The 22,310-nt window shown below is 38.8% G+C and overlaps 1 protein-coding gene across 5 annotated transcripts in view; it reads right to left on the minus strand.

Moving 5' to 3' along the window:
• The window catches only part of LOC126259525 (protein SERAC1), a 267,082-nt gene that overhangs the window by 54,309 nt on the left and 190,463 nt on the right, over positions 1–22,310 (minus strand). For all 5 annotated transcript variants that reach the window (XM_049956403.1, XM_049956420.1, XM_049956412.1 and 2 more), the window contains one exon: positions 10,690–10,944. In XM_049956403.1, coding sequence (XP_049812360.1) covers positions 10,690–10,944 — 255 coding nt within the window. The remainder of the gene's footprint in view (positions 1–10,689; positions 10,945–22,310) is intronic.

Consider the following 22,310-nt stretch of genomic DNA (forward strand, 5'->3'; position numbering starts at 1 on the left):
TTTGATAGCGATTTAAAGCGAGAAGTAGACGTACAAACTTCTCACTTCTTTTATACAAGGTGATTTACTTGAGATTCGCAGCTGATCTTTGCTGGCTAGCTGGCTGCTGGAAAACTCACTTGACTTTGTCTCCGTATAATGATGCTAGGTACAGGAATATTTAAGCCTCTCTCTCTACTTGTGAAATAAGTAGACACACGAACTTTACTTTTCGTTAACCAACAGTATATTTGAACTCCATGCTGAATAAAATTCTTACTTTTCCCACACATATATGACTTCCAGTAAGTCATTCACTCCATCCAACATCAGAAACAAATTTAATTACATTTATAAAAGAGCTGGCTTAATAACCATGACTCTACTTCACATGAACCATAAGGCTGGATTAGGAGTTTACAAGATTACTTTTTCAACTGTTCTTCTTTCACATAACGATAGTCAATGACACAATAAGCACAGAGCTGCATAAAAACTCCATGGTTCTTCCTCTAAAATATCTATGGATTGCCCGACAAGTACATTTCAGTGCCGTTCGACTGCCGCGTATACTTTCTTCTCGCGACTGACTTTAAACCTGCACACACAAACATGCGACACGTGGTAGGTAGGATTTTACCATCCCACACTTGTATCTAGAATATCATTTGTTCAAGATGGTAGAAGGCTGACTGGTTCTAGAATTTACACAGAAATTCTCAAATCACTACAGTGGCATAGGCCCAAAACTTTTTGTTTGTAGGACTGTGTCATACCCGCATAATGTTGAGCCCTGTTTTTCAGTTGTTGCTGATTGTTACCAAACACTTTCTTCAGTTTGGTCTGAAATTTAACCCAGCTACCGAACTTCTCTTCATTGTTTTTGAACCACTGTTGAACTGTGATGTCCAAGTAAAAGTACACACTTAACAAAAACTTCATCTCAGACTTTCTGCATATTTTATAACTTGGTCAAATCCTTTTAGCCATTTTGTTCGGTTCTGATCCGCATGCAAAAAAAACACTGATGGATGACTGAAGCGCAGCTGAATTACTGCTGACTTGGAATCAATTGGTCTCAAGAATGTAAGTACTATCGGCATGATGTACTGGTTGTAGTCTGGTTCCTGTCTTTACTGGCAACTGGAGTCACAATGATGTATCTGGTTTGAAGTACCTCGCTCTCTTCACCAAATAATGTCACATCATAATCCACAATCAAGTCCAAATCTGGTGGCAGGATCATCAATGATGTACCACACTTAGTCATCGATGAAGTACCACACTTAGCACTGAAAGCAGGTTATTACAGACACCAACGTACATGCAGTCAGAATAGAACTGAATTCCTGGATGGAGAGTGCTCTAACTAAATAAATATTCCAGTCTATACAAATATTGCAAACATAAGATATTTTAAGAACCTTCCAAAAAGTGGTAAATACTAATAACATGATTCGTGGTGGTCAGGTTCAAACTGGTGATCCACAGCACACCAGCCAGCGACACTAACTGCTACGCCACACTCTATGTTCGATACGTTGCTGCAATAGTCTTACAGCACTATGAAATCAGTTTTCTTTTTCAATGAGTCAGAGACAATACAGAGGAAACCAGGAGAAAGGATAGCTAACATCTAGAATCAAAGTATCTTATGCAATGCAGAGTACTATCTCTAATCAAGATTTAAAGGTATATAACAAATAATAATGTAAAACTCGTCAATGTATTATCAAAATTTTAAAAAACATGTACAAATCTTAAAAACCATGCACTATGCATAAAAAAATTACAAAATTTCAAAGACAAGGCAAAGGAAATGTAGACCATCATTCATCACAAAATAATTAAACACAATAAGACACAGACATTTAACTCTCTGATGACTATTGCTACAAGAAAAATTATGTTGGATTCAAATCATTGTCCTAAAAATTCAACTAATTCTTCCTAATAGTAGCTGGAAGTACAAAGGGGAAAAAATAAACAATCAGAAACAGGTCCATTAGATTTAAATGGACAGGCTATGTATACTCCACCAATAGGTATCACTGTTGTCAACTCAACCACCACAGGAACCACTAAAATCATTAAGTCACCCTTCTGGCTGTGAGGTTGGCAATGTCCAACACAAGGTAGTACACCCCTCACCTAGAGCTGCCATCTTAGCAATAAGTCAATGAGTCAAGGTGTATCTCCTGAAAGAATTAAATCCGTAGTAATGCCTACTTAGAAAAGAAAAGGCCCTCTAACTTATTGTAAACACATTTCCATTCTTCCAATCTTATCAGGAATTTTTGAGGTAATGGCTTAATGCAGAATATTTGTGATCATATCAAAACCTTCTGCTCCATTAATCACAAAATTTTACTAGTGTATTGCAACATTCTGGCATTAAAGGAAGCCTCCTTGAATTAATGGAGCCATATCTTGACAACATACAATATAGAGCCACATTAACAAATGTTGTTTTTGTTGTTGTTGTTGTTGTGGTCTTCAGTCCTGAGACTGGTTTGATGCAGCTCTCCATGCTACTCTATCCTGTGCAAGCTTCTTCATCTCCCAGTACCTACTGCAACCTACATCCTTCTGAATCTGCTTAGTGTATTGATCTCTTGGTCTCCCTCTACGATTTTTACCCTCCACGCTGCCCCCCAATGCTAAATTTCTGATCCCTTGATGCCTCAAAACATGTCCTACCAACCGATCCCTTCTTCTAGTCAAGTTGTGCCACAAACTTCTCTTCTCCCCAATCCTATTCAATACCTCCTCATTAGTTACGTGATCTACCCACCTTATCTTCAGCATTCTTCTGTAGCACCACATTTCGAAAGCTTCTATTCTCTTCTTGTCCAAACTGGTTATCGTCCATGTTTCACTTCCATACATGGCTACACTCCATACAAATACTTTCAGAAACGACTTCCTGACACTTAAATCTATACTCGATGTTAACAAATTTCTCTTCTTCAGAAACGATTTCCTTGCCATTGCCAGTCTACATTTTATATCCTCTCTACTTCGACCATCATCAGTTATTTTACTCCCTAAATAACAAAACTCCTTTACTACTTTAAGTGTCTCATTTCCTAATCTAATCCCCTCAGCATCACCCGATTTAATTTGACTACATTCCATTATCCTCGTTTTGCTTTTGTTGATGTTCATCTTATATCCTCCTTTCAAGACACTGTCCATTCCGTTCAACTGCTCTTCCAAGTCCTTTGCTGTCTCTGACAGAATTACAATGTCATCAGCGAACCTCAAAGTTTTTACTTCTTCTCCATGAATTTTAATACCTACTCCGAATTTTTCTTTTGTTTCCTTTACTGCTTGCTCAATATACAGATTGAATAACATCGGGGAGAGGCTACAACCCTGTCTCACTCCTTTCCCAACCACTGCTTCCCTTTCATGCCCCTCGACTCTTATAACTGCCATCTGGTTTCTGTACAAATTGTAAATAGCCTTTCGCTCCCTGTATTTTACCCCTGCCACCTTCAGAATTTGAAAGAGAGTATTCCACTTAACGTTGTCAAAAGCTTTCTCTAAGTCTACAAATGCTAGAAACGTAGGTTTGCCTTTTCTTAATCTTTCTTCTAAGATAAGTCGTAAGGTTAGTATTGCCTCACGTGTTCCAACATTTCTATGGAATCCAAACTGATCTTCCCTGAGGTCCGCTTCTACTAGTTTTTCCATTCGTCTTGTAACACTCCGATTTTATGGTATCCCGCTCGATCGGGATCTGATAGCAGCCCAAATAAATATTAATTAATGTGACCGTGTGCCTAATGGGGCTGGCAATCGGATTTGACTGCTACGGAGTTGTTACATTCCATTTTGTCCTTCTCAAATGCTGTAATAATGAAATGTCTGGTAACAAAGAGAACAGCAACACAGCTTCATTAATCAAGAACCTATATTCGTCTCTAAAACACAAGAAAAAGGAGACAGCCACTGCCTTCGTCATACATATTTAATAACAGCTAATCTCAGCACAGGCCTCTTCGTTATTCATTATTGTCACACGCAAATTCAATCACTGCAATCCAAATGATGCCGGCGCGGTAGACGCGAAACAACAAATATCGGGACAGAAATATCACTGAACACTCTCGTAATTAAACTTCTTCACTTTCCCGTATTATTCTAACACAAAGGGGTTAAACCGCGGCGATGGCCACTCCCTTTGTCGGTAAACCTTGTATCACAGCAACCGGCCTCCGCACGGCTCGGCCCGCCACCCGGAACTGACTTCAACTCACACTCGCAACCCGACACTATCGATTGTTTGCCCTGTCGACCTGTGCCGAGTGCAAACTTATAGTAAGGGCCTACGGACTCCTTACAGTCTGTAAAGAATTCGCGTTAGTATTTTGCAGCCGTGACTTATTAAACTGATAGTTCGGTAATTTTCACATCTGTCAACACCTGCTTTCTTTGGGATTGGAATTATTATATTCTTCTTGAAGTATGTGGGTATTTCGCCTGTCTCATACATCTTGCTCACCAGATGGTAGAGTTTTGTCATGACTGGCTCTCCCAAGGCCATCAGTAGTTCTAATGGAATGTTGTCTACTCCCGGGGCCTTGTTTCGACTCAGGTCTTTCAGTGCTCTGTCAAACTCTTCACGCAGTATCTTATCTCCCATTTCATCTTCATCTACATCCTCTTCCATTTCCATAATATTGTCCTCAAGTACATCGCCCTTGTATAAACCCTCTATATACTCCTTCCACCTTTCTGCCTTCCCTTCTTTGCTTATAACTGGGTTGCCATCTGAGCTCTTGATATTCATATAAGTGGTTCTCTTCTCTCCAAAGGTCTCTTTAATTTTCCTGTAGGCAGTATCTATCTTACCCCTAGTGAGACAAGCCTCTACATCCTTACATTTGTCCTCTATCCATCCCTGCTTAGCCATTTTGCACTTCCTGTCGATCTCATTTTTGAGACGTTTGTATTCCTTTTTGCCTGCTTCATTTACTGCATTTTTATATTTTAACAAATGATACCACATGAATAAAACTAAATACAGAGTGGGTAAACATTGAATATAGTGTCACATGATGTTTCGTACTTGGACCACACCTTTTCTGGAACAACATAAATGTTTACCAAAGAGATTGGAGAACTCTTAAAAGCTGTCATGATTACTAATGAGACAACTATACTGATAAAAGGCCCCAACACATTCATACAAGAAACAGCTGTGAGAACAGTGGAACATTCCTATAGCTCAATCACAGAAAAATTTACTTCTTATTAAAAATATTGTAACTAGATGGTGCTTATGAAGCAATACTTCATGTATAGCCACCTCTAGTACTGATAAATTATAACTGATAATTACAAAAATAGAATGCTGCCTTACAAATCTACACTGAAATATAATTATAACATTTCTCATCTCTTAAGTCCAGATGATGCAATAGTTGATTATTTGCTCTAGCATGGTTCCTATGCAGCTGGGGAGGGTGATAATGCAGCAACAACTACAATTTATGGAGGTACTGTACTGAGATGGTTCAGGCTGTCACTCAACGGTGTGTAGTTACAGACTTCACCCCCCCCCCCACCCCCACCCCCTCATGCAGTCACATCAGAATCTGTGCAGCCTGCCATGAACTGTCCGAATTATGTTTTAGGCACGTTATTTTATAATGCAGTGAGGAAGCAGATAGTAAATTAAATCCAGTCATAATTATAGGCCTAATTTGTTACCTCCTGACTATCAGAATGGATTAAGCATATTCTCAGGTATAACACTAACCTAATAACATTAACAATATTTACATAAATCCCCTTACTGTCAATGATAACAGAGCTGTTAATGTAAAGTGGTTTCTCAACAGCCAATTACTAAAGTTCATATCATAACTCAAGGATTAATTTTTAACATGATACAACAGAGACTAGCAGTACACAAAAATACTGAAATAAACTGATCGCACAGAATATTTGTACTGCATAGTTAAAATACTAGCATTCTTAAAAATAATGTGTCAGGCTGCAGTGTCAGGCCTAGCATGGACAATGAACATGTGTGTGTGTGTGTGTGTGTGTGTGTGTGTGTGTGAGAGAGAGAGAGAGAGAGAGAGAGAGAGAGAGAGAGAGCGAGAGAGAGAGTTAGTGCTCCTTTACTCCTTCCACCATTTGTATTCCACCCTAGACTTTACAGCATCAGATTAAAGGTAACTATTATTTGAAAAAATAGTGTTACGTATGTGTTGAATTATATCATGTTTTCATTCATTTCTTTTCTTATATGTAAGCTATATGTTCCCCCAATGAACCATGGACTTTGCCGTTGGTAGGGAGGCTTGCGTGCCTCAGCGATACAGATAGCCGTACTGTAGGTGCAACCACAATGAAGGGGGTATCTGTTGAGAGGCCAGACAAACATGTGGTTCCTGAAGAGGGGCAGCAGCCTTTTCAGTAGTTGCTGGGGTAACAGTCTGGATGATTGACTGAGCTCGCTTTGTAACACTAACCAAAACGGCCTTGCTGTGCTGGTGCTGTGAACGGCTGAAAGCAAGGAGAAACTACAGCTGTAATTTTTCCCGAGGGCATGCAGCTTTACTGTATGGTTAAATGATGATGACGTCCTCTTGGGTAAAATATTCCGGAGATAAAATAGTCCCCCATTCGGATCTCCGGGCGGGGACTACTCAGGAGGACGTCATTATCAGGAGAAAAAAAAACTGGCATTCTATGGATCGAAGTGTGGAATGTCAGATCCCTTAATCTGGCAGATAGGTTAAAAAATGTAAAAAGGGAAATAGATAGGTTAAAGTTAGATATACTGGGAATTAGTGAAGTTCAATGGCAGGAGGAACAAGACTTCTGGTCACATAACTACAGGATTATAAATACAAAATCAAATAGGGGTAATGCAGGAGAAGGTTTAAAACCGAATAATAAAATAGGAATGCACGTAAGCTACTACAAACAGCATAGTGAACGCATTATTGTGGCCAAGACAGATACGATTCCCACGCCTACCGCAGTAGTACAAGTTTATATGCCCACTAGCTCTGCAGATGATGAAGAGATAAAAGAAGTTATTCAGAGAATGAAGGGAGATGAAAATTATAAGTCATGGTTGACTGGAATTCGATGGTAGGAAAAGGAAGAGAAGGTAACGTACTAGGTGAATATGGAATGGGGCAAGGAATTAAAGAGGAAGCTGCTTGGTAAAATTTTGCACAGAGCATACCTTAACCATAGCTAACACTTGGTTCAAGAACCATGAAAGAAGGTTGTATATATGGAAGAGGCCTGGATAAACTGAAAGGTTTCAGATAGATTATATAATGGTAAGACAGAGATTTGGGAACCAGGTTTTAAATAGTAAGGCATTTCCAGGGGCAGATGTGGACTCTGACCACAATCTATTGGTTATGAACTGTAGATTAAAACTGAAGAAACTGCAAAAAGGTGGCAATTTAAGGAGATGGGATCTGGATAAACTGACAGAACAAGAGGTTGTAGAGAGTTACAGGCAGAGCATTAGGAAACGATTGACAAGAATGGGGGAAAGAAATACAGTAGAAGAAGAATGGGTAGCTTTGAGTGATGAAATAGTGAAGGCAGCAGAGGATCAAGTAGGTAAAAAGATGGGGGCCAGTAGAAATCATTGGGTAACAGAAGATATACTGAATTTAATTGATGTGAGGAGAAAATATAAAAATGCAGTAAATGAAGCAGGCAGAAAGGAATACAAACGTCTAAACAATGAGATCGACAGGAGGTGCAAAATGGCTAAGCAGGGATGGCTAGAGGACAAATGTAAGGATGTAGAGGCATATAGATAGGGGTAAGATAGATACTGCCTACAGGAAAATTAGACACCTTTCGAGAAAAGAGAACCACTTGTATGAATATCAAGAGCTCAGATGGAAACCCAGTTCTAAGCAAAGAAGGGAAAGCAGAAGGTGGAAGGAGCATATAGAGGGTCTATACAAGGGCGATGTACTTGAGGACAATATTATGGAAATGGAAGAGGATGTAGATGAAGGTGAAATGTGAGATATAATACTGTGTGAAGAGTTTGACAGAGCACTGAAAGACCTAAGTCGAAACAAGGTCCTGGGAGTAGACAACATTTCATTAGAACTACTGACAGCTTTGGGAGAGCCAGCCCTGACAAAACTCTACCTCTGGTGAGCAAGATGTATGAGAGGTGAAGTACCATCAGACTTCAAGAAGAAAATAATAATTCCAATCCCAAAGAAAGCAAGTGTTGACAGGTATGAAAATTACTGAACTACCAGTTTAATATGTCATGGCTGCAAAGTACTAATACGAATTCTTTACAGACGAATGGAAAAACTGGTGGAAGCTGACCTCGGGGAGGATCAGTTTGGATTCCGTACAAATGTTGGAACACATGAGGCAATACTGACTCTATGACTTATCTTAGAAGATAGATTAAGCAAAGGCAAACCTACATTCCTAGCCTTTTTAGACTTAGAGAAAGCTCTTGACAATGTTGACTGGAATACTCTCTTTCAAATTCCGAAGGTGGCAGGGGTAAAATACAGGGAGCAAAAGGCTATTTACAAATTGTACAGATGGCAGTTATAAGAGTTGAGGGGCATGAAAGGGAAACAGTGGTTGGGAAAGGAGTGAGACAGGGTTGTAGCCTATCCCCGATGTTATTCAATCTGTATATTGAGCAAGCAGTAAAGGAAACAAAAGAAAAATTCGGAGTAGGAATTAAAATCCACGGAGAAGAAATAAAAACTTTGAGGTTCGCTGATGATATTGTAATTCTGTCAGAGACAGCAAAGGACCTGGAAGAGCAGTTGAATGGAATCGACAGTGTCTTGAAAGGAGGACATAAGATGAACATCAACAAAAGCACAACGAGTTTAATAGAATTTAGTCGAATTAAATTGGGTGATACAAGGGAATTAGATTAGGAAATGAGACACTTAAAGTAGTAAATGACTTTTGCTATTCAAGGAGCAAAATAACTGATGGTAGTCGAAGTAGAGAGTATATAAAATGTAGACTGGCAATGGCAAGGAAAGCATTTCTGAAGAAGAGATGTTTGTTAACATCGAGTATAGATTTGAGTGTCAGGAAGTCGTTTCTGAAAGTATCTGTATGGAGTGTAGCATGTAGGTAAGGGAAACATGGACGATAAATAGTTTGGACAAGAAGAGAATAGAAGCTTTCGAAATGTGGTGCTACAGAAGAATGCTGTAGATTAGATGGTTAGATCACATAACTAATTAGGAGGTACTGAATAGAATTGGGGAGAAGAGAGATTTGTGGCACAACTTGACTAGAAGAAGGGATCAGTTGGTAGGATATGTTCTGAGACATCAAGGGATCACCAATTTAGTATTGGAGGGCAGCATGGAGGGTAAAAATCGTAGAGGGAAACCAAGAGATGAAAACACTAAGCAGATTCAGAAGGATGTAGGTTGCAGTAGGTACTGGGAGATGAAGAAGCTTGCACTGGATAGAGTAGCATGGAGAGCTGCATCAAACCAGTCTCTGGACTGAAGACCAGAACAACAACAACAAGCTATATGTAAACTGAATAGGTTGCAAACACCAAAAAAGATAAATTAATGAGTTGTTTCGTGGCAAGAATAATGTTTTAATACACCTGTATGAAACAGAATAACATATACTCTCTTCAATTTATTTATTCCTGTATCTTCGCCCGTTTGTTTCTAGAAGTGGCAGTGTGTGGACATATGCTTGGATCCATCATACTAGCACTGATAAAAAATCAGTATTACAATCACACATTAAAAGTGTTATAAAAAGTTATTAGAAAGGCAAAATTTATTCGCACATTTAAGACGTCTCTCCCTGTCTGTTCATCATTCTGCTCGCCAGCAAGATCCTGAATCAATAGGTTCGGAGCAGACAAGAAGAATTTATGTGAACAATGGGGGAGTGATTCTGCATCGACATTGTCACAATCAAGGCTACACACAATGGAATTAATCTGAAGCAGTACGCAACACAAATTATGAAATTGACCTTGAATATATTGATATTGAAGGTCTGTTGATATTGCTATTGGTTAAAGGATTGTGTACAGATTCATGAATTACCTCCAAATTTCTTTCAACTATTCTTTCCAATCAATTTTTCCAATTGCTCTAGCAATTATTAATCATGATCCCCCCCCCCCCACATATATATACCTGTTCATGTAGCATTTATATCCAGAATAGGAAAGGTAATACGGGTTGTGTGCCAGGTGTATTTCACTGTAAGACACCCAAACCCTGAGTATTCAGCACCTTCCTGAGATAAAATCAGCCCAAAAAGTACCATCCGTCAAAAACATCAAGTATTTTATACACTATGGAAGTCAAAACAGAGCCACTTAGGGTATACGATGTACCAGTATCAGTATATAAACTCCTGTTTCAGTATATAATATGCTGTACAGAAGTAGCAAAACAGAAAAAATATGGTTGAAATGGTGGTATAGCCAATGGAAATAATTTTTTAAATTAATGATTGTAGGCTTAATAGATTCCACTCCAAAATTTCAAACTGCCCAAGACTACAAAGATAATTTATTATTACTTAAGGGAATCATTTAAATTGCATTAGTTTTAGATATAAATTACATTAGTTTTAGAATCCAACATGAGTTCCTCAGGTTATGTATTTTAGTGCTATATAATCACATTTAATGAAAATAATCAAGGGCAGCTGAAACGTGGAACTTACCTTTCAAAATATGTTTCTTCTGTTCAGTATCTCTCTGCCTCCATGTAACAAACAACCCTCCCCAGAGACCATGGATAAATACAACATCAATTTTTGGTACATGCATGGTACGGACAGTAGGATGAAGAACATATATACTGCGAGGAAATCTGCCATCTTCAAACTCTTCATCCAAATTGTAAAGGGCCTTAACTGCAGGTGATGATATTTGAATATCTGGATCTCTAGACCATTGAGCTAGAATACCTATCCAACCTAAAATTAACAAATATGCACACATGAGAGAGAGAGAGAGAGAGAGAGAGAGAGAGAGAGAGAGAGAGAGAGCAAGAGAGCATAATTTCAGCAATATGCAAAAATGTCACTTGAAATTCTTATCTGTATTTACTTTCAAATTTGACATTTGATGGACAGAATAATTAGTATTAGAAAAACATTTATTTACATATGCTAGCTTTCTCAGGCTACAAAAACTATTAGAGTCGACACAGCTGAATAAGTAATAGTGAGTAAAAGACATTTAGTGCCAGTAACTATATTTGCACTTCCAGGTAAAATACATCGAACACAACAACCAAGGAAGATTATATTACACACATGAAAGTCAGAGCGTACAATAGCACCAGAGAGGTCTATTATATTTCACACGCTGCACTTTGCCGCTGCCTCACATGAAATATATTGTTCACACAATTCCAACATCCCACTTTGATTAATTTTTTTTGTGGTTTGCCTTCACAAGATAAACCAAATAGCCCCACAATCTTTTCAAACGTCTCTTTGTCCAAAGGTTTTGTCAGAAGGTCAGTCAACATGTCTTCTCTGCGCAGGTAGCCACTGCGATGTTCTGTTGCTCAATGTGGTCCCAAATAAAATGGTGTCCTATATCATTATGTTCTGTCCTAGCACTAGTGACACCAGTTTTTGCTAGGTTAATGGCTTCTTTATTGTCACAGAAGATCGCTATAGGTTCCATGATTAAATTGGGTTCTATTTCACATATTAATGTTCTTAGCCACAATGCTTCCTGTGTGGTGTAAGATAGCACCATATAGTCGGCCTCTATAGTACTCAGTGCAACAGTTTTTTGCTTTTGACAGGACCATGAAATGAGGCCCACCATTAATTTAAAGCAGCAGCAAGTAGTGGAGTGCCTATCTCCCAATTCACTTGCCCAATCTGCATAGTTGTAGCCTTCCAGTTTTGCTTTACCATCTCTATGGTATCTTAATTTGTGGTTCGAAGTTCCCCTTAGATATCGAAATATCCTTTTCACAGCTTTCCAGTGCTTTTCTCTGCAATATCTGCTCACTGCGTTGGTGGCAAAAGGTCATGACGTTTGAGACAAGTATAACAGACTCCCTACTGCTTCTAAATATGGAACTTTCTTATCACATTCCACATCTGTCTCATTTATATTTAGCATCACTCCTACTTCCACTGGAGTAGTTATGGGTTTACAATCATTCATGCCAAATTTCTTTAAGATTTTTTCTGTATATAGTGATTGATTTATGCTCAATTCGTATCCCTCTTCATCCTCAGTGATCTGCATACCAAAATAACGCTTAACTTCTCCCAAATGATGCACCTTAACTTGATTTGCAGCTGTTCTTAAAAATTCTCATTTGTCTTTCGTTTTTAGTCAGGATAAAGAAGTCATCCATCCACATTCCCATTATTATCATCCCTTCTCTTCCCCTTTTACAGTATACACTGGGATCTGCCTTGGATTGCTTCATATTCATATTTATTAGAGTTCTATGCAGACATCGATTCCAGCAATGTCCAATCTGTTTAAGTCCATAAATAATTTTTTGCAAATGCCAAATCTTTTCCCTTTCTGATTTGGTTTTCATGACTTCTCTTGGTGGAATGACATATATCTCATCCTCCAATTTCCCATTTAAATATGCTGTTGTTACATCCATATGATGAATTGTTAAATTTCGTTTTGCTGCCAAGGCTAAAAGATATCTCAATGAGGCATATTTGACTACAGGTGAGAAAGTTTCTTTTTAATCCACCCCTTGTTTTTTGCGAATATCCTTTTATTACAAGTAATGATTTATATCTTGCAGATGAATTTTCAGGGCTCTTCAAAGTGAATACCCATCTTGCCTGTACTGGTTTTTTATTTGCTTGCGTATTTACCCATTCAAAGGTTTCATTCTGAGATAAAAATTCCAACTCCCTCTCCATAATTTCTTTCCATTCTTGAGAGTTTGGTCTGCTCATTGCTTCTTCTGCTGTTGTTGGGTCATCATTAAAAGACTGGGCTGCATACATCTCAAAATCTGGATATTCTTTCAGTTTTGGTACACAAGAAGAATGCCTTACATTGTTCTCTTCATTTTCTTCGCTCTCAATCTCATTTTCATCATAAATAGTCTCCATTTGCCTTTGACTGTCCTCTTCATGTTCTTCACTTTCTCTTTCTTCGCGTAAGGTTTCACCCTCGGAACTAGGGGCAGTTAACTTAGTGGTCTTGCCCTTCAGAGTCCTTTCTATTTTCAAAGAATACTACATCTCTGTTTGTAACTACCCTTTTATTCAATGGATCCATTAATCGGCAGCCATTTTAATTCTCACAATAGCCTACAAAAATATCTTTTTTAGCTTTTGGGTCCCACTTTCCTCTGAGCTGTTTTGGTATGTGTGCCACTGCATCACACCCAAAAACCCTTATATTGCTTAGGTCAGGTTTCCTTCCTACCCATATCTCATAGGGGGTTCTATTCCTTAATGCCTCTGTAGGTGTTCTGTTGTTCAAACATATGGCCATTGATACCACCTCTGCCCAAAAATCTTTTGATAGTCCAGCACCAGTTATCATGCTCCTTGCTTTTTCGACCATGGTCCTATTAGCCCTCTCAGCAACCCCATTTTGAGATGGGCTGTACGATACGGTAGTTTGATGCCTGATTCCCATTTTTGCCAGAAATGTCTTCAATTTCTGGTTAATATATTCCTTTTCCATTATCAGGCCTGATGATCTTAATATTCTTTCCCATCCACCTTCTGACCATATTACAATATTTCTCAGAAGTACCTTTCACTTAATCTTTGGAACTAAGAAAATAAACATGAGTATATCGTGAATAATCATCAATAAACGTCAGAAAATAATAACTCCCACCTATGGTTTTTGGACTCCATTGGGCCACATACATCTTTATGGATTATTTGTAAGACCACTGCAGATTTACTTTTACTGGTCTTGAAAGGTAACCTCACTTGTTTTCCTTTATCTCACAAGGATCCTTGGATACACTATAATTCTGTATTCCCTTTACCATATCCTTTAATAAAGACATACTCTTTCTATTTAGGTGTCCAAGTCTACGGTGCCATAAAAACCTACCAATGAATATACTGAATGACTAACATTTCTATGTTTAATGTCAATGGTATCCAACTTAAAAATACCCCTTACTTGTTACTTGCTGTAGTTATAACTTCACCACTTTCATTGATTACTCTCCCTCCATGCATGTCAAAAGTGACTGTATTTCCCTTCTTGACAATTTCCCCTATAGACAGTAGGTTAGTTACAACATTTTTTACATAATGAACCTCATGTGCTGTAACCATATCAGGTTCACCATTTACACTTACATGTAGGTCTAATTTCCCAGCCAAATGACACTGGAGCTTGCTGCCATCAACAGTAGATATTCCCATATGAGTCTTTTCTTTAACATCATGAAGAAGAGATTTGTCTTTAACAATATGCACAGATGCACCTGAGTCTAAAATCCATTCCAGCTGACAATTACCCACATTTCCAAAAGAATAAAAACATGAGCTTGCCTTACCTGTGTTATTGGTCCCTTGCTGGGCTGTCCGCCACGTACCTCGTTTGCTGCTTCTCTGACCTTGGGTTTACTTTTTCTCTGCACTGAGATACAATATGCCCCTTCTTCTGACGTCTATAGCACCTCACTGATTTCTTTCTTTTGTTTTTTGAATAAAGTGCAGATGCAGTTTCCTTCTCCAATACATGAGAGCTTGAAGTACTCTTTACATCCTGTAGGATTTTCACTTTAACACTGTCACCCCTGATTAGTATACCTGAGCTTTCCAGCCCCATAATCATAGGTGCATACCTTTCGGGCAGTCCTGCCTACAGTAGTGTCCCTATTCATTCGTCAGCTATCTCAAACCCAATGTTTCTCAGTTGGTTCGACATGGCTATTATTTTGCTGATGTATTTGTCTATGATCTTGCATTTGTCCAGCTGATTGGTAATTAACTCAAGTAATAATCCTACTTTCCTTTTAAAACCTCCATCCTCAAAAGCACTTCGTAATTTGTCCCAGACTTCTTTCCCTGTTGCAGCTTTTTCAACGTGAACATAATTAATTGAGTCAAGCAGTAATATCAACTTTGATTTTTCTTTCCTATCCTTACTTGAATAACTCTTATCTGTAGATTTCATTGTCCCATGCTTCACAATCCATAGGTTGTCCAAATGTAAATACGCTTCTACTGCAAATTTCCATGTTGCATAGTTTTCGCGACCCATAAGTCTTTCAATCTGTGGAATCTGTGCCACACTCATTTTAACAGTAACTTTGATCTTTCTTAACGTAAAAAATAACTCGCACTTCATACAAATGCAGAACTTGGAACTTTTCCAATACTTTCTCACTACTATATTATGGATACATTTATTCCAAATGCATCGCTGGGACCGTAACCCATTAGAGTTGACACAATTGAATAAGTAAAAGTGAGTAAAAGACATCTAGTGCCAGTAACTATATTTGCACTTCCAGGTAAAATACATCAAACACAACAACCAAGGAACATTATATTACACAAGTAAAACTCAGAGCGTACAATAGCACCAGGCAGGTATATTATATTTTACATGATGCATTTTGTTGCCATCTCACACGAAATATATTGTTCACACAATTCCAATAAAAGCAAATAATACTGTGCACTTCAGCTGCCGATATACAGCACTAAAAATATGTTTCTGGTGCTTCTGCTGTTTCAGATGCATCTGGTACAAAAATTTATTGACAACCTTAGTAAATTACTGTTTCTTGTGGTTTGACTATACTGTGCCTGTTGCAAACAAATAACATACAATGTATCTTCTTTTAAAACATACACAAGTTGATGTGAGAATCTCCCTAAAAAGTACATCAAAACAATTGTTGAACTTTTTTCCCCTATTTACAAGAATCCCACTTTCTAAATCCTTGGAACAAACTATGGAAATGTTCAGTAATTGCTTTGCTGTTCTTTTTAGGTACCTTCTAACATCAACCTATTTCCTGTTTGACAGAAAATATTGGGAACAAATTGATGGTGTAGCAACAGGAAGTCTGACATCGTCTACATGGAACATCTCAAAGCAAAGGCATTAGGATCCACCTATTTCAAACAAATGCATTTCTGTCAATACATGGACTTGTGTGTGGTGTATGTGTGTGACATAACATGCTTGATTTCAATAGCTGCTTCACTACCCAAACAATCTGGATCCTCCCCTCCACCACCAGCTGTTCTAAACTGTGCAGACAGGAGTTATCCCTACAACACATTCTTCACTCCTGTAATTATCCTGGCATCAACCCATGGTAACTTACTGTCCCCACACCTTCCACCCAACGGTTTCTACCCCTTCTGTTCTATCACCTCTTCCCCATTTTTGTCTCTCACCCTCTTTGTTTGCCGCCCTCTGCCAATGCATCTGCCTATCTTTCCCACTTCTCTCTTTTTTTGCTCTGTTTTTCTCCACCTCCCTGCCTCACAACCACCTAATGATGCGCCAATTGGCAATATAGGCCCTGCACACTCTGCCAAACAGCACTCCTCTCGCCCCCCCCCCCCCCAACCATACACTGCTATTCCTTCCGCTTCCTCTCCCCCCTCTCAGTCCCCTCCAGATTGCTGCTTCCATTCCACATGACAGGCGCTTTCTGGTCCAAGGTGATGGAGTTGGCGGTTGTGTGTGCTTGATAGTGTGACAGAATTGTGTGTTTTTCTCTTTCTTTTTCTGTCCAAGGCTGTGACCGAAAGCTTATAAGTAAGTGTCTTTTAATTGTACTTGTCTGCTACTTAACCTCTCATCTATATGGTAAGCAGCAAATTGTCTTTTCCTACATTGTTGACATTCCAACCTGGAGAATCCATTGTTCTATTTTGTACTTTGCATACAGTTTTCTTAATGCCTACATCCTATTAGAATAGTTAAGAAGAAATGTAAGGAACATGAGCACTGCCTCTAATATAAACCAGAAATGAAATACGACAAGACCAGCAGAACAGTGGTGCAAATGTCAAGCTTATGGGACAGCATATTTAAGGAGTCTATCAAAATAAAGATGTTGGAAAACCTAATGAACTGGGATAAAAGTTTCAGTTTAAGGGGGGTAGGACGTCAAACGAGCCGACTTGGAGCAGGAGAGGCACCACAGGACATTTTATTTTCTACTGTCTATACTTTTACAAATAAATTCATAAAACTTTGTCAGCATTATGAGGAAGGATTTGGAATTCACACTCATAGCAGTGGAAGTGCAAAAACATAACAAACTAATTTTTTTTTAGATATGAAATTTCATCATTTTTTCACTTATTGTTGGCTGCATTTGTAGGTACATTCTTCTTCACAAGTAAGAGAGTTTATTTGATGAATTTTGCACAGCATACAAACCATACTTACAGGTGTATGAAACTCTAGAATTTTCCAAATCTATTAAAAACTGTGGTAAAAATTGAGATAATTAACTACAAAATTTGATTTTTTTTTCTAAAAATAAAGTTTAAAATGTAACAGCTCATTCATTTTTTCATAAATTAAATAGATCTAGAGTTTCAGACACTTGCAAGTATGGTTTGTATGCTGTGCAAAATTCATTGGACAGTCTCTCTTACTTATGAAGAAAAGTGTACCTATAGCAACAAATGCAGCCAATAGTATGTGAAAAAATGATGAAATTTCACATGTAAGAAAAATTATTTTGTTATGTTTTTGAACTTCCACTGCTACGAGTGTGAATCCTGAATCCTTCCTGGTCATGCTGACAAAGTTTTATGAATTTACTTGTAAAGGTATAGACAGTGGAAATTAAAATGTCCTGTGGTGCCTCTCCTGCTCCAATTCGGCCCCTTGACGTCCTACCCCCCTTAAGAAGGTTGGTATCTGGCATCCAATTTATTCAGATCTCACCAGCTATCAAACCCACCAGGGTTGGTAAAGGCTGAGAGAAACTACATTTCTTGTAAAATCAATAGAGGACATGATAAAAAAGAGCACGAAAGGGTATAATGAGCACAGGAGTCAAATTAGGCTATAAATATTGGGACAAGACCAACAGCAGTGCACAGTCTGGTTGGAGTCTTGGCAGTAAGTACACACAACATAACTCTAGGAGTACAGCAAAGCATTCAGAAAAAATCAGAAGCATTGAGTCATCAACAGGCATATGCACAAAGGCAATAAACTTGCTAGGTTTTGGAGTAAATCCTTCCTCAACTTACGCCACACAAATGCATGTGCGCACACAAACACACAGATATGTGCATGCGTGCACACCAGCGTCCCTATGTGGTGCCAGTTGGACACACACACACACACACACACACACACACACACACACACACACACACACACATGCATGCACACACACCTGCGTCCATATGTAGTGCCAGCTGGATGCATTTGGTTGTTTCCAGATAGCACTACGTAATTGAATTGTGCGTCCAGCCAGCACTATGCAGGGGCAAAGGTGTGTGTGTGTGTGTGTGTGTGTGTGTGTGTGTGTGTGTGTGTGTGTGCGTGCGCTCTACCTCAAGAAAGGATTTACTACAAAAGCTAGCAAGTGTGTGTGTGTGTGTGTGTGTGTGTGTGTGTGTGTGTGTGTGTGTGTGTGCTAGCACCTGAAGAAGAGGACTATGTTGGTTGTCAAAATATTGTGCATATAACAATTCAACTCAACACACAGAAGAAACCCATTACATCACACAACAGTTGGTACATTCAACTAGGTTATACATTCAACTGGGTTATCTTTAATCCTCATGATAAGGATGATTACACTTGCTAACCAGTCATCTGGTAGTTACTTAACATCTGTTAAGGTACTGACAAACTGAGTCAGCCAGGATTCTCTTTAACTAGGACACCACTTCATGACAGAATTTCATCATTTCCATGAGTCCCAGCCTCTATCCAATCAATACATTGTCCTGCAACATCTGGGTTTTCCAGTGAATCACATACACTGGTGAGCCAAGACATGACTACATGCTTAACAAAGTGTTGGCCCATCTTTTTGATGCTATACAGCAGTAGTTCCATGTGCAGGGATTCCATAAGTCCTTGGTAGATTTCCAGAAGTATGTGGCAGCAGATGTCTATGTACAGGTCACACAATTCCTGGAAATTATGAGATGACATTCATGGACATAGAGCTGGTGTCCGAATACATCCTAGATGTTCAGATCTGGCAAATTTGGTAGCATGACATCAATATGAGTTCACAATCATGCTCCTCAAACCACTGTAGCACAATTTCACCCTTACAATAAGTACAGTTGTCCTGCTGGAAGATGCCATAGCTGTTGGTGAAAACATCAAGCGTAAAGACAAACAGGTGAACTGAAGTAATCTTCACATAGTCAACAGCTGTCATGCTGCCTTTGATTATTATGATGTATCCCAGAGAAGACCAGGCAAAATACTCCATAGTGTAATACTGTCACCACTGTTCCGTGTCCAAAGCATAGTTCACGTTTTGAACATAAATTCGCCTGGATGACAGTGGATCCATACATGACCATCAATCTGGTCTCACAAGAAATGATTCATCTGACATGGCAAAACATTTCCAGTGATCTATGGTCCAGTCTTAATAATTCCATGCCCACTGCTGTTGAAATTGATGCTGTAAGGTTAACATGGAAAAGCATAATGCTTGTTTGGTCCTAAGCTGCATGTTCGACAATGTCAACTAGAAGTTGTGCTGTGAAATACTTGTTACAGCATCAGCATTGTATTTGTCACCAGATTTGCCACAGAATGCCCCCTATCCCACTTTACTGAGTGGGCTAGCATTCAGCTTCCATGTTCTGTGATGAGGCATGGACGTCTAACACTGTGTTGCCACTGTGTTGCCTACTCATAGTTTTATCATCCTTCAAGCACTTTCCACAGAACCTCATGGCAGAAGCACACGAACAGCCTACCAGCTTTGCCATTTCCGAGATGCTCATTCATAGGTGATAGGACATAAACATCTGCCTTTTGTCACAGCTGCTTGTATCAGTGGATTTCTTCATTTGCAGGCCATATGTAACTAGAATGAATCCACTGATACTTTTTCCTTACCATGTCACATGCCTGCATCACCACCAGATGACATTCAATATTGTGGTAGACATTGGTCATAATGTTTGATTCATCAGTGTAGTTCTCAACTAATCTGTTCATCACAGCCCTCACAGCTTGTTTTGATGACTAAACATTATCAATTTTTTTAACAGGTTTTCCATTTGTTTCAAGCTGTCTTCTCTTATACTGTCTTCCGACATGTTTATGGAATCTTCTGTCACTTCCTGGTAGACCAGTTTCACATTTAAGGTTGAAAAACAAACTGCATTTTTGTTCTATGAATACTACTATATATTTCTACACATGTCCTGTCTGTAATCATATCTGTTTCTCAATGTACCAGGGCACCAGGTTCATGATGCTGACCTCCTATGGTTGTGATATTAATACACTCTTGAAATTTTGGCCAGGTAGATACACTTTACGTGTTATTGAAATGAGGAAGTACGATTTTACTGTACAATGCTTCTTCCTGGTCTCTTAATTTCCACCATTTAGTTTTTTTGGAACCAAATACTTTTTTACTGCTTACTTCCTTTTCTCTTCAGGACGGTTATAAATGGTTTGTGCTGTTGGGTGACTTTCCCAGATGGAGTAACCTCAGTGCCTGTCAGAAAGGGAAAAATCATGTTTCCGGACAAGGATGAAATTCATCTGAGATTCAATGTCCAAGGCACAGGTGACCACCTTGCATACTTCTTATGTGTACCTTAGCTCCCCACAAAGTACTAAGAGACTGTTAACAACTACTGTGATGCAGTTGTTGTTGAATGATGCACCACAGCACATTAGTTTGTAATCTTCTCCATTATCCTTGCATTTTTTATATTCCCATCTAATCTGATCACATCATATATACTACATACTGTGGCAGCATTTGAGGGTGTCAGCCAATTCCATGTGCTCCTGCTCAGTGTTCCAATCCTTAAGTTTGGAACTTTCACTATTTGCAGCTTAATTTGTACCAGCTTATTTAACTAGTCCCAGTCCTGAATTGCAGTCTTTGGCCACTTCTCATGTTGCTTGGGTGAGGCCAAAGGACATCTCCCAATAGTCAATGGTTTGCTTAGGAAATTATTATTTTTTTCTTCATGGGCACTAATCAGCATTGAATCATTGGGTGTAGGATGACCCACTGCAGTGACCCACTGCATACAGAGACATGTGAAATATATCCAGAATGAAATTTTCACTCTGCAGCAAAGTGTGCAATGGTATCAAAGTTCCTTGCTGATTAAAAACACGTGTTGGACAAACACTCAAACTCAAGACCTTTGTCTTTCACAGGCAAGTTGTCTATCAACTGAGCTACCCAGGTATGACCCACAACCTGACCTCAAAGCTTTACTTCTGCCAGTACCTCATCTGCTACCTTCCAAAATTCACAGAAGTTGTCCTGCAAAACTTGCAGAACTAGCACTTCTGTAAGAAAGGATATTACAGAGACATGGCTTAGCCATAAGGCAAAGGTTGAAAGTTTGAGTCTCAGTCCACGATCCAGTTTTAATCTGCTAGGAAGTTTCAAGTCAAATAAATGTTTTAAAAAAATCCATGTAAGTGCAAGTAGAGCTCACCACTGAGGGTTCCATACAATCTTAATTCTGTATACAGAAAGTTCATTCATACTGGGAACTGAGCATTTCAATGATTTTTGCGGTTATTGGTATCAATACTGGCAAAGCATCAAAATGTGAGACATCAATGGCTGTCTATTTTGACTGCATTGACTTAGAAGCTTAAATGTTTTACTGCACAAAGGGACTGTAGATCTTGGTGTGTGGTATAAATGTCTACTTCATACGTCTACAGGTTCCTGAGAAAAAGGGCTCTTAACAGACATATGGACAGATACACAGTCAGATAACAAATGACAAAAAAATGTCATGTGAGATACTTACAAATTAACAATTTTTTTTATTTTTTTCCTTTAGTTGTGCTATGAAACTTTGTTTTCACCCAATTTCAAGATTCATGATTAATGGGCGTTCCGTTTAGGTTTTTAAGAGTAAGTCGGCGAGTATCAAAATATGCGACATAGATAGCCATATCATTTGATTGTACTGACTTAGAAGCTTACACTGCCAAGGGACTGCAGACCTTAGTACATGGCATACACTGCAACTTCATATGTCTAATTTTTTCTGAGAAAAAGGGTTTTTAACAGTTGGACAGACAGACAGAAACCAAAGTCATCCTATAAGGGTTCCGTTTTTACCGTCTGACATACAAAACCCTAAAAACAGCAACAGTTCATTATGATACGAAG

This window comes from Schistocerca nitens, chromosome 1 (assembly GCF_023898315.1).
Source record: "Schistocerca nitens isolate TAMUIC-IGC-003100 chromosome 1, iqSchNite1.1, whole genome shotgun sequence".
NCBI lineage: Eukaryota > Metazoa > Arthropoda > Insecta > Orthoptera > Acrididae > Schistocerca > Schistocerca nitens.